The sequence below is a fragment of the Carassius gibelio genome, chromosome A13, assembly GCF_023724105.1.
Source record: "Carassius gibelio isolate Cgi1373 ecotype wild population from Czech Republic chromosome A13, carGib1.2-hapl.c, whole genome shotgun sequence".
Lineage (NCBI taxonomy): Eukaryota > Metazoa > Chordata > Actinopteri > Cypriniformes > Cyprinidae > Carassius > Carassius gibelio.
Genome location: NC_068383.1, coordinates 26,661,060 through 26,682,298, shown reverse-complemented (window position 1 = coordinate 26,682,298; position 21,239 = coordinate 26,661,060). Strand labels below are relative to the sequence as shown.

General features: G+C 40.2%; 1 protein-coding gene across 1 annotated transcript in view; it reads right to left on the bottom strand.

Moving 5' to 3' along the window:
- The window catches only part of LOC128026722 (uncharacterized), a 92,148-nt gene that overhangs the window by 36,343 nt on the left and 34,566 nt on the right, over positions 1-21,239 (bottom strand). The window contains exons 6-9 of the mRNA XM_052613988.1: positions 15,721-15,838; positions 15,462-15,637; positions 14,798-14,931; positions 14,522-14,693 (exon numbers count right to left, since the gene is read on the bottom strand). Coding sequence (XP_052469948.1) covers positions 14,522-14,693; positions 14,798-14,931; positions 15,462-15,637; positions 15,721-15,838 — 600 coding nt within the window. The remainder of the gene's footprint in view (positions 1-14,521; positions 14,694-14,797; positions 14,932-15,461; positions 15,638-15,720; positions 15,839-21,239) is intronic.

Here is a 21,239-nt window from a genome sequence, read left to right as displayed (position 1 = left end):
CATATTTAAATGTGCCGGCTAATGCTAAATGTAAATACAATAAGACTGTTATTCATGCCGGCGCTAATGATGTTCGACTTCGCCAGTCGGAGATCACTTAAAATAACATTAAAGAGGTGTGTGAACTTGCAAGCATGATGTCAGACACACTATAGAGACTGTGTCTGATCCACAAACTAGAAAATACAAAAAACGTCCAAATCAAGATAAGAGTGACAATTTATTTGAGGTTCAACAAAGAAAAAACAGATGCAATACGTATAAACAAATGATAAAGCTTGGCTTATTGAAAATCAGATCGCTTTCTACGAAAACACTTTTTGTGAAAAATATGATTACTGATCATAATCTAGATGTGCTCCGTTTGACAGAAACCTGGCTAAATTTTAAATGAGTTCACCCCCCAAGATTACTTTTATAAACATGAGCCACGTCTTAAAGGCAAAGGGGACGGTGTTGCTTCAATTTATAACAATGTTTTCAGGATTTCTCAGAGTGCAGGCTTCAAGTATAACTCGTTTGAAGTAATGGTGCTTCATATAACATTATCCAGAGAAACAAATGTTAATGAAAAAATCCCCTGTGATGTTTGTACTAGCTAATGTATACAGGCCACCAGGGCACCATACAGACTTTATTAAAGAGTTTGGTGATTTCACATCCGAGTTAGTTGTGGCAGCAGATAAAGTTTTAATAGTTGGTGATTTTAATATCCATGTTGATAATAAAAAATATGCACTGGGATCAGCATTTATAGACTTTCTGAACTCTATTGGGGTTAGACAACACATTTCAGGACATACTCATTGTCGAAATCATACTCTAGATGTAAAACTGTCACATGGAATTGATGTTGATAGTGTTGAAATTTTGCAACCAAGTGATGATATCTCAGATCATTATTTATTTTTGTGTAAACTTCATATAGCCAAAATTGTAAATTGTAAATCTTGTTACAAGTATGGTAGAACCATCACTTCTACCACAAAATACTGCTTTTTAAGTTATCTTCCTGATGTATTCAAATTCCATAGCATATAAAAACCTTAGAACAACCTGATGATGTAACAGAAACTATGGACTCTCTCTTTTCTAGCATTTTAAATACAGTTGCTCCTTTACGCTTAAGGAAGGTTAAGAAAACGAGTATGACACCATGGTATAATAAACATACTCACACCCTAAAGAGATCAGCCCGAAAAATGGACCACAGCTGGAGGAAAACAAAACTAGAGGTATTTCGTATTGCTTGGCGGGAAAGTAACCTATCCTACAGAAAAGCATTAAAAACTGCTAGATCCAATTACTTTTCTTCTCTTTTAAAAGAAAACAAACATAACCCCAGGTATTTATTCAATACAGTGGCTAAATTAACGAAAAATAAAGCCTAAAAAGTGTTGACATTTCCCAACATCACAGCAGTAATGACTTTATGAACTCCTTTACTTCTAAAATCAATACTATTAGAGATAAAAAAAATTAACAATTCAGCCGTCAGCTACAGTATCGCATCAGACAGTGCACTATAGACCCCCTGAGGAACAGTTCCACTCATTCTCTACTATAGGAGAGGAAGAATTGTATAAACGTGTTAAATCATCTAAAACAACATATATGTTAGACCCTATACCATCTAAGCTCCTAAAAGAGGTACTTCCAGAAGTCTTAGATCCTCTTCTGACTATTATTAATTCCTCATTGTCATTAGGATATGTCCCCAAAACCTTCAAACTGGCTGTTATTAAGCCTCTCATCAAAAAACCACAACTTGACCCCAAAGAACTAGTTAATTATAGACTAATCTTGAATCTCCCTTTTCTGTCCAAGATACTAGAAAAGGTGGTATCCTCACAATTATATTCCTTCTTAGAGAAAAATGGTATATGTGAGGATTTCCAGTCAGGATTTAGACCTTATCATAGTACTGAGACTGCTCTCCTAAGAGTTACAAATGACCTGCTCTTATCATCTGATCATGGTTGTATCATGAAAAAACAGAGGTGTTAAATATAGGACCTAAAAACTCTGCATGTAATAACCTAGAACACTGTCTAAGACTTGATGGTTGCTCTGTCAATTCTTCGTCATCAGGTGAGCCTATTTGATTGCAATCTTTCCTTAGAAAGTCACGTTTCTATAATTTGTAAAACTGCATTTTTCCATCTCAAAAATATATCTAAATTAAATCACTATAGACCCCCTGAGGAACAGTTCCACTCATCTCTCCTATAGGAGAGGAAGAATTGTATAAACGTGTTAAATCATCTAAACCAACCACATGTATGTTAGACCCTATACCATCTAAGTTCCTAAAAGAGGTGCTTCCAGAAGTCATAGATCCTCTTCTGACTATTATTAATTCCTCATTGTCATTAGGATATGTCCCCAAGACCTTCAAACTGGCTGTTATTAAGCCTCTCATCAAAAAAACACAACAATTATATTCATTCTAAGAAAAAAATGGTATATGTGAGGAATTCCAATCATAGTACTGAGACTGCTCCCCTTAGAGTTACAAATGACCTGCTCTTATCATCTGATCATGGTTGTATCTCTCTATTAGTTCTATTGGATCTTAGTGCTGTGTTTGACACAATTGACCACAACATTCTTTTGCATAGACTAGAACAATTTGTTGGCATTAATGGAAGTACATTAGCATGGTTTAAATCGTACTTATATGACCGCCATCAATTCGTAGCAGTGAATGAAGATGTATCATATCGATCACAAGTGCAGTATGGAGTACCTCAAGGCTCAGTACTAGGGCTGCTACTCTTCACGATCTATATGTTACCCTTGGGAGATATCATCAGGAAACATGGTGTTAGCTTTCAATGTTATGCTGATACTCAGCTCTATATTTCTTTGCAGACCGGTGAAACACACCAATTTGAAAAACTAATGGAATGCATAGTCGATATAAAAAACTGGATGACAAGTAATTTCTTACTGCTAAATTCTGAAAAAAAACAGAGGTGTTAATTATAGGACCTAAAAAACTCTTCATGTAATAACCTAGAACACTGTCTAAGACTGCTCTGTCAATTCTTAGTCATCAGTTAGGAACCAAGGTGTGCTATTTGATCGCAATCCTTCCTTAGAAAGCCACATTTCTAGCATTTGTAAAGCTGCATTTTTCCATCTCAAAAATATATCTAAATTACGGCCTATGCTCTCAATGTCAAATGCAGAAATTTTAATACATGCATTTATAACCTCAAGGTTAGATTACTGTAATTCTTAATGGGTGGTTGTTCTGCACACTTAGCAAACAAACTACAGCTAGTCCAAAATGCAGCAGCAAGAGTTCTTACTAGAACCAGGAAGTATGACCATATTAGCCCGGTCCTGTCAACACTGCACTGGCTCCCTATCAAACATCATATAGATTTTAAAATATTGCTTATTACTTAAGCCCTGAATGGTTTAGCACCTCAGTATTTGAGTGAACTCATTTTACATTATAATCCTCTACGTCTGCTACGTTCTCAAAACTCAGGCAATTTGATAATACCTAGAATATCTAGATATCAAAATCAACTGTGGGGCAGCAGATCCTTTTCCTATTTGCCGCCTAAACTCTGGAATAACCTACCTAACATTGTTTGGGAGGCAGACACACTCTTGCAGTTTAAATCTAGATTAAAGACCCATCTCTTTAACCTGGCTTACACATAACACACTAATATGCTTCTAATATCTAAATCCGTTAAAGGATTTTACGCTGCATTAATTAGGTGAACCGGGAACAATTCCCATAACACCCAATGTACTTGGTACGTCATTAGAAGAATGGCATCTTTTCTAATATTAATCTGTTTCTCTCTTATTCTGAGGTTACCGTAGCCAACAGTTCCAGTCTGTATCCAGATCAGAGGGTCACTGCAGAGGCTCGCAATAGTATCGTAAAGTAGTTCATAAAGTCATTACTGCTGTGATGTTGGGAAATGTCAACACTTGTTGAGGCTTTATTTTTCGTTAATTTAGCCACTGTATTGAATACATACCTGGGGTTATGTTTGTTTTCTTCTAAAAGAGAAGAAAAGTAATCGGATCTAGCAGTTTTTAAAAGCCCCTTTTTTGCGCTTTTTTGAAGCTTTGATTGTGTTTACAGTGTGCAATATAACATGTGTTCATATTTCGTGTGTTCACAATTCACCTATCTGCATACCGCTGTTTTCACTGTCATAAAAACGGGCTGATGACTTCCTTGTTCTATAAAGTCCGTCCTTCAGAAATATGTAATGAGTTCTGATTGGGCCTGCAGTTCCTGTGTTGTGATTCGACACCATCTTAGAGCAGGCTGGAAACGTGATTAGACTAGTTTTGAGAAGCAAATGGGCAGGGGCATGTGCTGGAGATGTACTTATAATCACAGGAGCGTTTTTACTGATGAGATGCGCATGAACAAGTACAGCGTCCCTGGGAAGCCCAAACAAAGATGATTGGACTCTGAGATGAAAATTACAGCGTTTCGACGACATGGCGACAAACACAAACGCAGGTCTTCCTTCTTCTCCGTTGGAGCACAACAAGACCATGCCCCCCTTTTTGTGAATTCATGTGGGCGGAGGTTAGTCAAAAAACTGTTTTAGTGACATCATTACTGCAGGAACTAGAGGGATGTAGTCCAAACGGATCGTTTTTCGTAGGCGAATTCTGTTAAAAAAATATCTCGCTTGGCATTGAACTGTGAGCTTTAGAATTTTATAGATATTATTTATACTCTAACAACAACATTACACACTAACTAAAGTTTAAACATGGGATCACGAAGAAGGGGACCTTTAATGCTTTTCTGCAGGATAGGTTAAGTCCCGCCAAGCAATACAAATTACCTCTAGTTTTGTTTTCCTCCAGCTGCGCTCCATTTTTCGGGCTGCTCTCTTTAGGGTGCGAGTATGCTCATTAAACCATGGTGTCATACTGGTTACTTTAACCTTCCTTAAGCGTAAAGAAGCAACTGTATTTAAAATGCTAGAAAAGAGAGAGTCCATAGTTTCTGTTACATCATCAAGTTGTTCTGAGGTTTTGGATATGCTAAGGAATTCGGATACATCAGGAAGATAACTTAAAATGCAGTCTTTTGTGGTAGAAGTGATGGTTCTTCCATACTTGTAACAAGAAGTAGAATTTACAATTTTGTCTATATGTGTCACGGTTGGTAAACCGTGATCTCTGGGTGTTTGCACTTTGTGGTGAAGTCTGTGTGTTTCGCGTCTGCACTGATTAGTTTGTGGGCGTCCCCGTTAATTGTCATCAGCAGCAGCTGTCACTCATTACTCATCCCATATATATTGGCTTGTCTCACGTCTTGTGTTTGTGAGATCATTGTTTAATGTTGTCTACCCTGTTTGTCGGCTTCAGTGTCATCTGCGTTGGATGTCTGTGTTTTCCCAGAACCTCATCCACTCTACGCACTACCACTCAGCTACAAAGACTTACCTTTGGCTCTATTCCTCGCAGTTCCTGTGCCATCCTCTCCTGCTGCCTTCTCACCGCCATCATCTGGATTCCCCACCTCCTCACCACCACACTGGATTATCGTCTTCTCAGCCTCATTGTTCCCTCATGTTTGTTTGTTTGTTTATTTTCATTAAAAACTGTTAACTCGCATTTGTTTCCAGCCTTTCCTTAATCCCACCGTCACAATATGAAGTTTGTACAAAACTCACAAAAATCAATTCCATGTGACAGTATTCAATCAAGAGTATGACTTTGACAATGAGTAGGTCCTGAAACGTGTTGTGTAACCACAATAGAGTTCAGAATGTCTATAAATGCTGATCCCAATGCATCTTTTTCATTATCAACATGGATATTAAAATCACCAACTATTAAAACTTTATCTGCAGCCAGAACTAACTCTGATGTAAAATCACCAAACTCTTTAATAAAGTCTGTATGGTGCCCTGGTGGCCTGTATACAGTAGCTAGTACAAACATAACAGGATTTATCATTAACATTTGTTTCTCTGGATAATGTTATATGAAGCACCATTACTTCAAACAAGTTATACTTGAAGCCTGCACTCTGAGAAATCCTGAAAACGTTGTTATAAATTGAACCAACACCTCCCCCTTTGTCTTTTAGACGCGGCTCATGTTTATGACAGTAATCTTGGGGGGTGGACTCATTTAAAATAATGTAATCATCAGGTTTTAGCCAGGTTTCTAGATTATGATCAGTTAACATATTATTTACAAAAAGTGTTTTCGTTGAAATGGATCTGATATTCAATAAGCCAATCTTTATCATTTGTTTATCCATATTGCCTTTGTTTTTTATTTGTTGAACCTCAATTAAATTGTTAACCTTAACTTGGTTTGGACGTTTTTTGTATTTTCTAGTTCGTGGAACAGACACAGTCTCTATAGTGTGATATCTAGGTGAAAGAGTCTCTATGTGCTGAGAATAAGCTGACCTCTGTGACGGGAGGCAGCTAGCAGACGGTCGGTTTAGCCAGTCTGTCTGCTTCCTGACCTGGGCCCCAGTTAGTCAAGTATAAACTCTAAAACTAATTGACCTATTTCTAGAGAGAAATAGTGTTGCCACCCCAGGAGGGATGAAGACCATCTCTTTTCAACAGGTCAGGTCTGCCCCAAAAGCTCGTCCAATTGTCTATGAAACCTATGTTATTCTGTGGGCACCACTTAGACATCCAGCCATTGAGTTATGACAATCTGCTATGCATCTCATCACCACGGTAAGTAGGGAGGGGACCAGAGCATATTACAGTGTCTGACATCGTGCTTGCAAGTTCACACACCTCTTTAATGTTATTTTCAGTGATCTCCGACTGGCGAAGTCGAACATCATTAGCGCCGGCATGAATAACAATCTTACTGTATTTACGTTTAGCATTAGCCACCACATTTAAATTTGCCAAGATGTCAGGCGCTCTGGCTCCCGGTAAACATTTGACTATGGTGGCTGGTGTCTCTATATTCACGTTCTGTACAACAGAATCACCAATAACTAGAGCACTTTCATCAGGTTTCTCAGTGGGTGCATCACTGAGTGGGGAGAACCTGTTTAATGTTTTGATCGGAACAGAAGAGCGGTGTTTTGACCCACGACTATGCTGCCTCTCTGTCACCCAGTTGCCCTGCTGCAGGTGCTCTGTTGTCGGAACCAAACAATGTACAGGAATCCCTGAGTTAGACGCATCCAAAGCCGTAGGGCATCTAGAGCCCTAACATTCTTACTGTCCTCAATTAAAGTTTGGATGCATGTCTCTAATTCTGAAATCTTCTCTGTCAGCCTAACTGTTTCCCTGCATTTATCACATGTGAATCCCTCATCTGCGACAGAGATAGATAAACTGTACATGTGGCAAGAGGTGCAAATAACAATAGCAGGAGAAGCCATTACTCACCGTGCTTGATGAAATATTCTTACCACAGTTGTTTGATGAACTTGTGAAAAACTGGAGCAGGAGAGAGGAGAGGAGAAAAGAAAACAGTGATAGGTTCGAATGAAAACGCTAATGACAAGCTATAGAGTGCTAATGCAATGCAGGTGCACTGCACTCACAGCCTGACTACGTCAGACTTCCTACTTCCGCTCAATTTAATTTAGCTTCTGTACTCGGTCTGATACAGCGTCAGAGCTTTCTGTTTGCCACCGGTCAGAAAACAGCCGGGCCAATCAACGAGCAGAGGGCGGGCTGAGAGCCATGACATAGATGCTAAGCACCGAGTTTTAAATTGTAGGTTAGAGAAATCGAAAACCGAAACGACCGCGGATATGGGAAACGAGACACGGGATGAAATTCGCTCTGTTATGGAGAACATTCAACTCTTTTTCAAACTGAAGCCAGAACAAGAAGAGTGTTTCACAACAGGTTTACAGTGGAAGTTCAATCATAGATTTGAGTTCGATGCATGATGTCTGTGCTTCGATGCGGCTGTACAGGCGCATAACATACGTCATAACTAAACGCATCTGATTGGCTTACGGGTAACCAATGATTTTAAACTTCAGACAAGCGCCCCCTAGCGAGAGAGAAAACACTTCTCTATTATGCCATTCCAGACTCTGTCTACGAAGCAAAGTGAAGTAGCAGAGTCTGGTATTATCAGGCTACTGCACTCACGGATATAAAATAAAAGTGAACGATCAAAATTAATCTGATAAGATTGATTGATAATATCAGAAATATGTTATATTTATATATATGTTATATATGTTATATACAATATTAAATATTGTCTCATAAATAATGGAAAGTTCTGTGTTTGGTTGGGAAAGAGTTAATCAATATCTTCTAATGGCAATGGTCAAAGCTACCACCGTTCCTGGAAAATAATAATAATGATAATACTAATAATATTATGTTTTTTTTTTACAGCACCTTTCAAGAACCGAAGGACACCTTACAAAAGAATACAAGCAAATTGGCAAAAAAAAAAGAACAGAAAGGTAATAAAACAAGTTGAAAAGAAGAGCAGAGATATAAATTAGTTACTTAGATATAAAGGTAATAGATTAGTTTTAAGTTGAGACATTTAAAACTGCACAAATAGGCACAAATATTATGGGGCAGCTAATTCCGTAGCTTCAGGCCTATAATACAGAAAGCCTTACAACCCACCATAGAGAGTTTATAGTTGGGCACAACAAGCAAGATATCATTGCTATATCTAAAGATTCCATGCAGGAATGTATGGTTTCACTAACTCAGTTAGGTATTGAGGTGCAAGTCTGTGCAGGCCTAATAAACTAAAACTAAGAGTTTGAACTGAATACGTGTGGCTACAGAAAGCCAGTGAAGTTGGTGAAGAATGGGAGTGAATGGGCAGATTTTTTATTAAATGTAAGGGCTTGAGCAGCAGAATTTTGTACCATTTGGAGGCAATAAATAACTTTGGCAGGTAAGTCGCAATATAATGAGTTACAGTTATCCAATCTGGAGGTTATAAAAGCATGGATAATAGTTTCAGCATCTTCAAAATTAACTGAGGGACTCAAACAGTCTGTGAACTCGAGCACAAATCTCTGTGTATATCTTTGCCTAACAGAAATTTACAATATCTATAGAGAATGAAATATCTACTTTCAAATGAACCAATTTAAATAGAAAACAGATATTCTCAGATTATGTAATTTATATGAAACATGCATACAGGCGCATCAGTACTGCGGAGATGACGAGTCCGTGTCGCCGATTTATCTCTGAAGCTTAAAACAAAGAAAGCTTCATTAAAGTTTATCAAATTATTAAAATGTTAATGCAATCTTCCTTACTGTTTTTCACAGACACATTCATTATCTTTACTTTTACCGGTGCGCTGTGGGAAGCTTTATGTGTGTGCTTGTGTGCTTTTTTTTAGCTATGTAGGCAATTAAAGGCTCGATATAATGATTTAAATGGTTTATTAACAGACAGGCGAATAATGTCGACTAATGCTTAAATAAAATGACTTCTAATCGACCAGAAAAATCTGAGGCCAGCCCTATAAAGAACACTTAACGCTTTCACAAAGATCAACAGAGCTATTAATAGCTACAGATGTTGGTTTAACATGTTTGTTGATCTCAGAGAAAAGAGCTTTAGGCTCATAGATACTTGGCTTTATTAATGACAGTGGAGATATAGTTAGAGGTTGAAGTGTTCATTTATATTTCATTACTGAATCTAAAAAAGCAATGGCATACAACACAATGGAGTATTTTTTATAAAGTCATTCAAGGTGCCTGTATTCAGCTTTCATTACTCTAAGTTCAGGGGTGAACCAAGAGGAGTGAGCAGAAGGGACAGTTCTAGTTTTTAGTGGAGCATGGTCATCTAAAACATTACAAATAGATTGTTGTCCACACAGTTTATTAACAGAGTATCTCCTGGGGGGTGCACGTGACCTCAACAACGATGGCTGCATAGTGTGAGAGTCATCCACAGCTTTGCACATAATCTACCCCTAACTTTTATAAACCTGATCTTTCAACTTGGGTGCAATTAAGTCTAAGCCCCTTTCAGTTAAAGAATGTAACACCTTTTCGAAAGCATGTAAGACAAGTACACAAAGTTTGAAAAGAGTACTGTCAGAAGAGAGTGTGGATGCTAACAGCATGGCAGAGATAGCTGAGGTGCTTACCATGCTAAAAGCACTTTGCTCACATTTTGGATCAAAATTAGATGGTATAAACAATCATCTAGGCAAGCTCCATATCTGCTTTGGAAAGCAGCATGTCTGACATTAATTGTTTCAGCTAATGAAAAATGTATGGAGAACCCATATTGTATTGAGATCCATACAGTTGCAATAGAGGACAAGATTGATAGGACTGAATCCACACTAGCTTTGGATTCAGAATGGATTAAACAGCTTGAATTGAAGACAGACGATCTGGAAAACCATGGAAGGATATTCGGGTGTTCGGCCTCAAAGAGGGAGCTGAAGGCAGATGCTCATTACTTGACTTAAAAAACACAATATGTTTGCTTAGTGGCTGAAGCTTGGAGCCGAGAAATCCTTCACCTTGGAGAGAGTTCACCGCATGCTGGCACCTGAAAACCTGAAAATAAAGCAGTGCTCATCCATTTTCTCAAGTTTCAAGATGAGGAGTTTATCTTGCACTCCCTGAGACAGCTAGATATCATCCACGGCAGATCAAAGCTGTTTTTTGCCCAGGACCTTTTAGCAGAAACGATCCGACTGAGATATGAGTTTATAAACATAAGGAATTTCTGTGGATTTCATCACCATCCTTGCAAACTAAGGGTTAAGAGAACGTAAACAATTTTTTGAAAGAGGTACATGATTTCAGACATGTGCTCTTTGCAACTCATACATTGATGAATTTACTTAACATATTTTTGGACTATAAGTCGGACCTGAGTATAAGTCGCATCAGTCCAAAAAAATACGTTTAGAACCAAGAACCAAGAGAAAACATTACCGTCTACAGCCACGAGAGGGCGCTCTATGTCTTCAGTGTAGGTTACAAGAGCACTGAGCAGCAGAGCGCCCTCTCGCGGCTGGAGACGGTAATGTTTTCTCTTGGTTCTTTTCTCTTGGTTCATGTCAAATTAATTTTGATAAATAAGTCGCACCTGACTATAAGTTGCAAGACCAGCCAAACTATGAAAAAAAGTGTGACTTATAGTCCGGAAAATACGGTTTGTTTGTTTCCAGAGTACATATACTGTATTAACAGCTTGTCTTTACAGTTTTTCCAACTGCTGAAAAATTGTGGAAGTAGGGACATATAATATAGCGACATATATATTGAGATGTTTCTAGGTTAACAAACAAGCAGCCAATAGCGGAGCAGAGTAAAAACAGTTCTCCTCCAAACTGTATGCACTGCAGTGCCAGAGAGATTTAATCAACAGCTTTAGTAACAAAGCAGCCATTTATTGTAATACAAATAGAAACAGACATGATATACAGACTTTATCAAGTTATAGTTGAAAAATTAAATTCTATTAGAAAAGAAAACAGTAAAGTGCAGAAAATATCTGTGCACAACAGCTAAGCCAAAAGTGCAATTTCCTGGAAATACCCATACTGATCAAATGTATGCATTGAATGTATTGTGTGTGTTTTCGGATAAAACCATGAAGGAAAATATTGATTAGTACAATATAGGATTGTCATTTTTGCAGCCCCGGTCTAATTTTGTATTTGCCTTTTTTATAGTCTCTTTTCTTCTCAGTGTAGAGACTCTTATATTCAAGATTATAAATTATGATTTAGTGCAAATTTGCTTGATTCTTCAAAGAGCATTAAGCGTTAAGATGAGAAGAAAAAATAAAATAGAAGCATTTTCCAATATATAAGGAAAAAAAATTTGAATACCACAGTATTCCCCTTGAACTTAAATCTTGGCATATTTCTAATTACTAAATAGCAACATCACAACTATGTATTTTTTGCTTATGAGGCATTCAGAGCAATGCAGTTCTGTTTATACAATCTAGAATGTGTAAAATTTTCAGCCAGAGAATTGTACATTAACAGAGATGCATTTGGCAGATACTTGCAGGCATCTGAACATAAGGGTTATCACAGCAAACACTTCACAAACGTAACAATAAACCACTGCCTAGAAATGTGCATATAGTGACACAAGTTATATATTCAGCTTGGAAAGTTCTCCAAAGAGAAAGCTACAGCAGCACTGAATCCAGCAAGTCATTCGCCTCTGATGTTAATGTATGCTATGACACGTTTTTCATGACAAAAATCAAAAATAACAGTACCAACATGCAATATCACCTTATGAAAAACAGAAAAGTCATGGCTCATATCACACTCGCATGCAGTTTTAGTTCCTCACACACTATAGAGGCCTTGCCAAAGCATCAGGAGTGAGGAAGGAGCGAGTTTCATTGTTGAAAAGTCAGGTCAGTTTTAAATTGAGTGGGAATGCAGCAATTTCTGGATTCACCAATCTGACACTCTCATTGGTTAATGGATGCCTGCATCAGATTGCGTTTCAGTAAAAAAATATATTTTTACTGAAACGCAATCTGATGCAGGCATTCATTAATTGATTCACATTACTTCCTAACGGTGTGTTCACACTTGTCATGTTTGATTCGATTTAAACAATCTTTTGTTTGGGGTGTTCGGTGAGTTCAGTCATGAAATACCTCATTCAAGTAGACCAGTCAGGTTGTGATCGTTTCACTATGCCTTTACGTTCGGTATTTTAGGTTCGCTGTCAAAAATGCCAGTATGAACACTCAGCGGACCAGTACCAAATATATCAAACGAAGTGACCATACAGCATCATCGTCTGTAGGAGGTACCATCGTCTGTTTATTCAGGTGTATCAAAATTTAGAATCACGCATTGCATTGAGTTGTATTTTAGGATTGTAGAAAATGTCTGTAAAATTAGATATGAGGAACTACTTCAACCAGCTATGTTATGTTAATACCATCAAAGCATCTACGCTGTGGCACATCACAAAAAACCCCATCTCTCTCACCACAATCAAACACTGTGCACTGTGAGAACCAGACGTCACACTGCCAGAACAAGTCTGCTGATCGGTGTGTGAATTGTTAACTGATGTGAACAACCCATCTTTTCACGTTCGGACCTACAGTACTGGTGGTCGTGGGCCGTATCCCTCAGTAATATCCCCCGTACTCATCTCATGCAGGAATTTGGGACTGTCATAGTCAGATGAAAAGCCAAAGTTTTCAGAGTCACCACAATTTACATCATCAGAAATCTCAGGTAGACGCACTACTGTTTCATCAAGGAGAGTGTTTTCTTTGCAGTCTTTCTCATTCGGGGAAATGGGCGGAGAACCATAACTAAAAGTGTCATCTGTCAGTAGGGGTGTGTGTCCCTGAGATGTCATTGCAGAAATGGCAGTTGACTCTGGTTGGGTTGGTGGAGACTGGCCAGGTATACCATTTCGCTACATATGGAAAGGAGCAAACGGTTAGGTACTGCTGCTGGTGCTATTAAAACTACTGAGACGACAGCAAGTCAATGTACTGATCTTCATATTGCTTCAAACATGAATGACTATTCTGTGGGTTGCTCTTAAAATGAAAGTGGAACTCACAGGCTATCACTATCACAGGGACATTCCCACAGATGATAAAAATGTTAGGACCAACATAAGGGTGAATACCAGTTCTTTTGATAAAAAGTACCTATATTACAATTTAAATGAATAAATAATAATAATAATAATAATAATAAATACACAACAAAAGGACCGGAAGACACATACCAAAAATTCAGGAATTTTGGGGATTTTGGACAACTTCCTGAGAAACAGCCACACAAAGCCAATGATAACCAAGAGCACGACGGTCCCTCCGCCTAGCACAGCTCCGATGAATCCCGTTTCGTCAACTGAAAAGACAAGAACAATTCAATGAAGCATCTACTCTAGTACTCACAAATACTGACTTTATTTCAGAATACAAAGTTCAGAATTTCCATACCACTATCAAAATCAGACAGATCAAAAATTTTCAAATAAGTTTCAAGTGCTCCCCCAAACTGTCACTGAGCAGACATATAAATTAAAGAGTCCCTTTTCAGTACTGAATTAATTATAAATATGCTTTTAGGGTAAGGTAGTTCTGTTTAGTGCAGCTAGAGGCACTCTTGACACCAGAATTGTCCTGTAACCTCTGGTATCTTAGTGGTGTCTGAAACTATAATGAAGCTGATCATGGGTGCTCATTTAATACCAAAAATGCACCACAGTAAAAAGTGTACCCATAATGCTCTCATAGGGTCTCATGGATGAGTGTATGTATATAGGGGTGGTGATGGGGCAATGGATAAGATGCATGCCATTAGTCTGATATATATAGCAATTCTAAGTCGCTTTGGATAAAAGCTTCAGCTAAAATGTATAAATGTAAATGTATGTGCAAAGGTCAGTGAGGGAATGGTGGTGATTTCAAACACAGCTCTCAAACAAACTGTTTTGTTTAGCATAAAAAATACTGATTCTCACACACTGGCAGCATTTAATTGCATGACAAGAAATCTAGAAAAATTAACAACATTAAACTGGTAATGTTTTTACCGGTCTCAGGTAGCTGCTGAGGGACACAAACATTTCTGTAGGTATTCAAAGGGATACCAGCAATCTTCCCTTCAAACTTCAGCTCCACACACTGTCCAGCTGTGCTTTCATTCAGGTGGATTTTCACAGTGCACAGCTCATCCTTCACAAAACATGAGTGTGAAAACATTTGCTGTGGAAGGAGAAAAGAACAGAGTGATTTTAACAGTTCAACATCCTAACATGACTAACATTAAATGAAGGACACGACCGAGTCTGTGAGACTGCTTTTCTAACCTCATCATGTGTGACTGTGTAGGTAAACTCATGATCCAAAATTTCTAGCTTATGATGAAAGAAAGGGTGCTGAATGGACACTTCAATCATGTCTTTGTGGACAGACGTATTTACAGGCGGGAAGTCCAAAGAGCCTGAAAAAAGAAAAAGCCAATATAAGATAAAATAAAAATAAAAACGTAACCTTGTAAAAGACTAAAGCAAATTAAATTCAACAATACAACAATATCCAAAAAGATTTGGATTTCTAGAAGGAAATGGCAGCAGAGCTTGCAAGGCAGCAGAACGAGAGTTAAGTATTTAAGGAAGTGCATTTTCTTTTAGGCTCTAATTCGGTAAATGCTGCTGTATAAACATGAACATGATGCAGTGCTTTTCTCATTATAAGGCAGTTGCGTTGTTAAATAGATGCAGTAGAGAAAGGAAAAATTAAGCAAATATCAGTGACATCAACACTGTCTGCTGAACACTGCTTTAAGGCAAGTCAATACTAGATTTATCAACTACACCAATGGTTTGGGCTGAAACTATACTAAACAATACTTAGAAAACCATCTTTAAAATGTCTGAGAAACTTAGTGTTTCATCATTAAAGGGCCTTGAAAACGCTGTAATAAACAGTAATACTGTTTCCATTTGATTAGGTTATACTTTGAGAACTTACATTTAGGTTTTTTCCCTGCAGTAAAGTCTTGGCTGTAGGTGAATTTAATGGAGACGCTTTCTGATTTGTGTGGCCCATCATGTGCCGTCACCAACACTAAGTAGTTGTCACCCACATCACTGCTGTAGCTGCTGATATCAAGGTACGTCTGAGGGGTGTCAACGGTTTGGGAACCACTAGAGATAAATGGGATAGAAAGATTAAGCAATGTGATAATGAATAAGAAATGAAATAGTATCAGCTGCTTACACACACAGACCTTAAATAACCTCCGATCTTTACACTGAATTTCAGCTGTTCGGTTGGGTTACTGTAGTTCCAGTAGAGGACATTCACAAAGTTGTGACAAACAACACTGACGTTTGTTGGAGAAGGAACTGTAGAAAAAAAAAAGTTAGTCTATTACACAAATCTATTAGACTATTATACAAACTCGAATACTTTCAGTATTTCTCAATGACTACTGAAAAGCTGAGGCTAGATTTTAATCTTAGAGTAGATTTTGATTATGTGGACACACATGACTGAATCTTGTTATCTAAATATAAATGTTTAAAACACACACACACACACACACACACACACACACACACACACATACAATAAGTGAAAGAAATGCAGCATACAAGTGCAAGGAAACTACTTCCATAACCCCTAAAACCATTCGGAACAGAGTGAGAGACCAGCTAAGATCAGTAAACCATCTAAGACTGGAATAAGACGTTTTTATATTTAAACAGGGTAAATACAGTAATTCATATAATTCTAATTGTGTTAATATATTGTTTGATTGGTAATGCATAATATGAGACTAATATATTTAAGAGTCATAGTATTAAAATATATATAGGACCTAGACAGATGTTTTATTTGAATAATCAACCATCATAATAGCCTGATATTTCAGGTCATACTGAACTGAGGAAGTGGCTTTAAGCATGTGCCGTCACAGGAAATGCAGGTCTTACTAAACAGTCAGACTTGTTCATGGAAGTCCCCGTAACATTTTATACACTGTTATGCATTGTTACTTTGGTACATTTAAAACCAAAACAAAAGTAAAACAGGGTTCTCAACAAAAAATACAGAAAATTAAAACAAAAAGTAAAATAAAAAGTTGCACATCTAGGCAACAAAAATATACAAATCTAATAATAGTCATCTATGTATGTTTTCATTTTACTTTGGTACATATAAAATTGTCAGGGTTTGCAAGGGAGGAACTCAAGTGCAGACAGGGATTCTCAAACAAAGGGTTTATTACAAAAAGGGGAAAACAAAACCCACGAGGGGGAAAACACGGAGCAAGGTAAAGACTAAATAACTAAAACGGGACTGGACTGACAAGATAAACAAGGACTCTAAATACTAACTATAAACACTCAGGGTAATACAAGGACTTCAGCGGGTACAGCACAATCTCACACACAATCACGATGTAGGACACAGTTGAGGTACAATCACAATGACAATGAACCGACGCAAGACAGAGCACACTAGGAGATCTAAATAGGGGTACTAATCAAGACACGACAGGTGTTACAGATAGGACAATCAAGACACGACTAGGTTAACAAGGGGGGCGGGGCAAGGGAACGAGACAACACAAGCACATGGCCCAAAGACAAGGCCATGCGCTTGTACACAAAACACGGGTCTGTCATGATCCTGCCTCAAGACTAGGAAAAATCAATGACACGAGGGCAGAATCATGACAGAACCCCTCCCTTAAGGAGCGGCTTCCAGACGCTCCTCAGGGAACATCAAACACGGGACATGACTGACATAACAGACTGGGACACAGACACAAACCAACAAGACATGACAAATAACAACAAAGGCAAACAGGAGTACACAACGGCAGGGTTAGGGTGACAAATCAAAAAAAACAAACAGGGAAGGGGAGGAGGCGGGAGTACAAAGTTCATGGGGGACAGACCAGGGTGGGTGGGAGGGGTAGGGATCTTAGAAGGACAGGACGAAGGCTGACGACGGGGGGTACGGGCAGGTCTGGGTGGTGAGGGGCGGGGAGGGTTCTCGGGATAACTGACAGGAGCAGACACAGGACGCGGGGCAACACTTACGGGACGCGGGGCAACATCAACAGGACGAGGGGCGACTACATCTACAGGACGAGGGGCGACTACATCTACAGGGCACGGGGCGACTACATCTACAGGGCACGGGGCGACTACATCTACAGGGCACGGGGCGACTACATCTACAGGGCACGGGGAGACGACAGGACACGGGGAGACGACAGGACACGGGGATACAACATCTACTGGACACGGGGATACAACATCAACAGGACACGGGGCCACATCAACAGGACACGGGGCCACATCAACAGGACACGGGGCCACATCAACAGGACACGGGGAGACAACGGCTGGACACGGGAAGACCACATCTACTGGACACGGGGGGACCACATCTACTGGACACGGGGGGACCACATCTACTGGACACGGGGGGACCACATCTACTGGACACGGGGGGACCACATCTACTGGACACGGGGGGACCACAGGACACGGGGGGACATTAACGGGACACGGGGCCACATCAACAGGACACGGGGAGACAACGGCTGGACATTTGGGACTTCTGGGGACAGGGTCAGGGGACAAGACAGGACTGACGGGGATTTCTAAAATTTGGACAAGACGGGACAAATAATCAGAAAATGCTTTAGCAGCTAGGACAATTGGCATCTCCTTATGAGATGAAACCGACTGTACAAGAGTCTTTGCTGCAGAGTCGGCCGCGGCTCTCTCCTCCGCTCTCACGACTGCCGACTTGCATACAGCTTTCTTTCCCGGCTCGGGCACGCTAGCGCTCACCGCTGCGGACTCGGACACGCTCACTGCTGCTGGCTCGGGCACGCTCACTGCTGCTGGCTCGGGCACGCCAGCGCTCTCCGCTGCTGGCTCGGGCAAGCTCACCGCTGCTGGGTCGGGCACGCCAGCGCTCACCGCTGCTGGCACGGGCACGTCAGCGCTCTCCGCTGCTGGCATGGGCACGCCAGCGCTCTCCGCTGCTGGCACGGGCACGCCCACCGCTGCTGGTACGGGCACGCCAGTGCTCTCCGCTGCTGGCACGGGCACGCCAGCGCTCTCCGCTGCTGGCACGGGAGGAAACGGGGTCACAGGACCGGCAGGCCCCCTCTTCCTCCTCTTCTTCCTTGGGCGCGGTGCAGAGACCACAGCTGGGTCAGAGGCGGGTTGGGGGAGTTCGGTCTCTGGCAGGGCTGACTCCGACGATTCCGAGGCAGACTCCCACGATAACCGTCTCCCTCGCTTCCCGGGGAGACCGACGGGTGTGGGAGGCACCTCAGGACTCGGTGAGGGAAGTGCCTGATCCCCCAGAGTGGCCACGGCCAGGATACGACCCTCTGGAACCGTTGGCAGCTGGGTAGGTGGGGACCTCTGGGGCTCCTCCTCTCGCCCGCTCGCTCCGGAACGACCTCCCCTGGTCCCCCGGAACACCACAAGGCGAGAGCCCTCAAAACAATCTCGCTTGCTGGCTGACAACATCCAGTATTGCCTCCTGTCTGCTGAGTTCCCTTTTGGTCGGTTCATTCTGTCAGGGTTTGCAAGGGAGGAACTCAAGTGCAGACAGGGATTCTCAAACAAAGGGTTTATTACAAAAAGGGGAAAACAAAACCCACGAGGGGGAAAACACGGAGCAAGGTAAAGACTAAATAACTAAAACGGGACTGGACTGACAAGATAAACAAGGACTCTAAATACTAACTATAAACACTCACGGTAATACAAGGACTTCAGCGGGTACAGCACAATCTCACACACAATCACGATGTAGGACACAGTTGAGGTACAATCACAATGACAATGAACCGACGCAAGACAGAGCACACTAGGAGATCTAAATAGGGGTACTAATCAAGACACGACAGGTGTTACAGATAGGACAATCAAGACACGACTAGGTTAACAAGGGGGGCGGGGCAAGGGAACGAGACAACACAAGCACATGGCCCAAAGACAAGGCCATGCGCTTGTACACAAAACACGGGTCTGTCATGATCCTGCCTCAAGACTAGGAAAAATCAATGACACGAGGGCAGAATCATGACATAAAATAGTTTATTATTATTGGGGGGCAAGCACCTAAGGTACTTAAGCATTTATTTTATCCACCAGCTGTCGTCTTCTTCTTCTTTCATACATGGAAGTCTATGGCTGCCCAAAGAACCACTTGCAGGTATGAAATTAAACAGATAGAGGACTGTCTCATCATTAGCCATAGCAAATTTGATATCTCTATCTCAAAGTCTCTAGGATCACCCCTCAGGCCAAATTTGCACTCATGTTTCTGCTAACAACTTTAATATGGTGAGGTCTTGAATGTAAATTTCTATTAAAATTTTCCTAAAAACTCACTTTTTCTGAATTTGTCCAAAGACATTTTATCCAAATTTCACCAATCATGGATCTGACAATCTTAAGAGAATTCTGGCAAAAAGTTATCAATAGCTTTCTGATATAACGATAGGTTACTTGCATAACCCCGGTTCTCTGATAGCATTAAGTGAGGTGTCTCACTATGGGACACACCCTTTCCGCATATTCCTCAGAAGCCCAATTCCTTTACACCAGCCCCAATTGGCTGGCAGACATGACGTTGTGTCAGGGAGTGGCTGTTACAATCGGGAACCCAGGGAAACACACGAGACGAGAGATCCAAACGTAATGTGGATCCAAATTCAGAATCCAATAAGTAGAGGGTCAAAACCAAAAATCCATCCAAAACAAACAAACAAACAGGGAAAAGAACAGGAACAGTAATAGGAACTAGAAACTAGGAACGCGAGGAAACTGGGTGACGGAAAGTAAGGACTCCATGAAAACAACAGAAACAGACCGGTTAATATAGGCAGGGTAATGACTATCAAGTGAAGACACCTGAATGCAATTAACAGGAGTGCAATTACTGTGATGAAGGGTCACGTCTTTGTGGGAATTGTAGTGTCTGTGGTGAGGTGCCTATGGGGAAGTGAGACCACTAAGTGACGCAACGTCATTACGACATTCAAAACAAGCACACCTCTTCCTCACTTCACACAGCAAGGAGGGTGATCTGGTGAGACACCTCACTTAATGCTATCAGAGAACTATTGTTCTCTTTCAAGCATACGTTTCGCAAATGTGTGGACCAACTCGCCACATCACAAATATCTTGTAACGTAACCCCTTTAAAGATGGCCCATGTTGTTGACATTCCAGATGGAGGCGTAAGACCCTTACTGGAATATGCAAAAGAAATTGCCTCCACTATCCAGTGGTATAAAAGCTGTTTAGTAATCGTCTTCCCCATTCGCAGCTTCGTCCAAGACACAAACAGTTGATAACACTCAATTCAATTCAATTTCAATTCAATTCATATTGCTTTATTGGCATGCCATACAAAGGTACATATTGCCAAAGCATTGTACATAGCAGAATAGAAACAAACAAAACAAAAATTCATATATATCCATAAGAAAAAATAAAATAAAATAGAATAGAATACATGCAAAATAAATCCATATACATTTTTATAAACATTGATAGTACTTCTAATGTAGATGTGTTCACTCTTTCCCTCTTAGTTTGTGGCATTTGTAAATATAATGTGCTACCACAGATGAAGCAGGTCCTTCACCAAGTAATATTTTTTCATGTTCACTGAGTGACTGGAACTCAGGAGTGTTGTGCTGTATTTGACTGTACAGTGAGTCTCTCAGAGATGTGTATTTGTCACAGTGGAGGA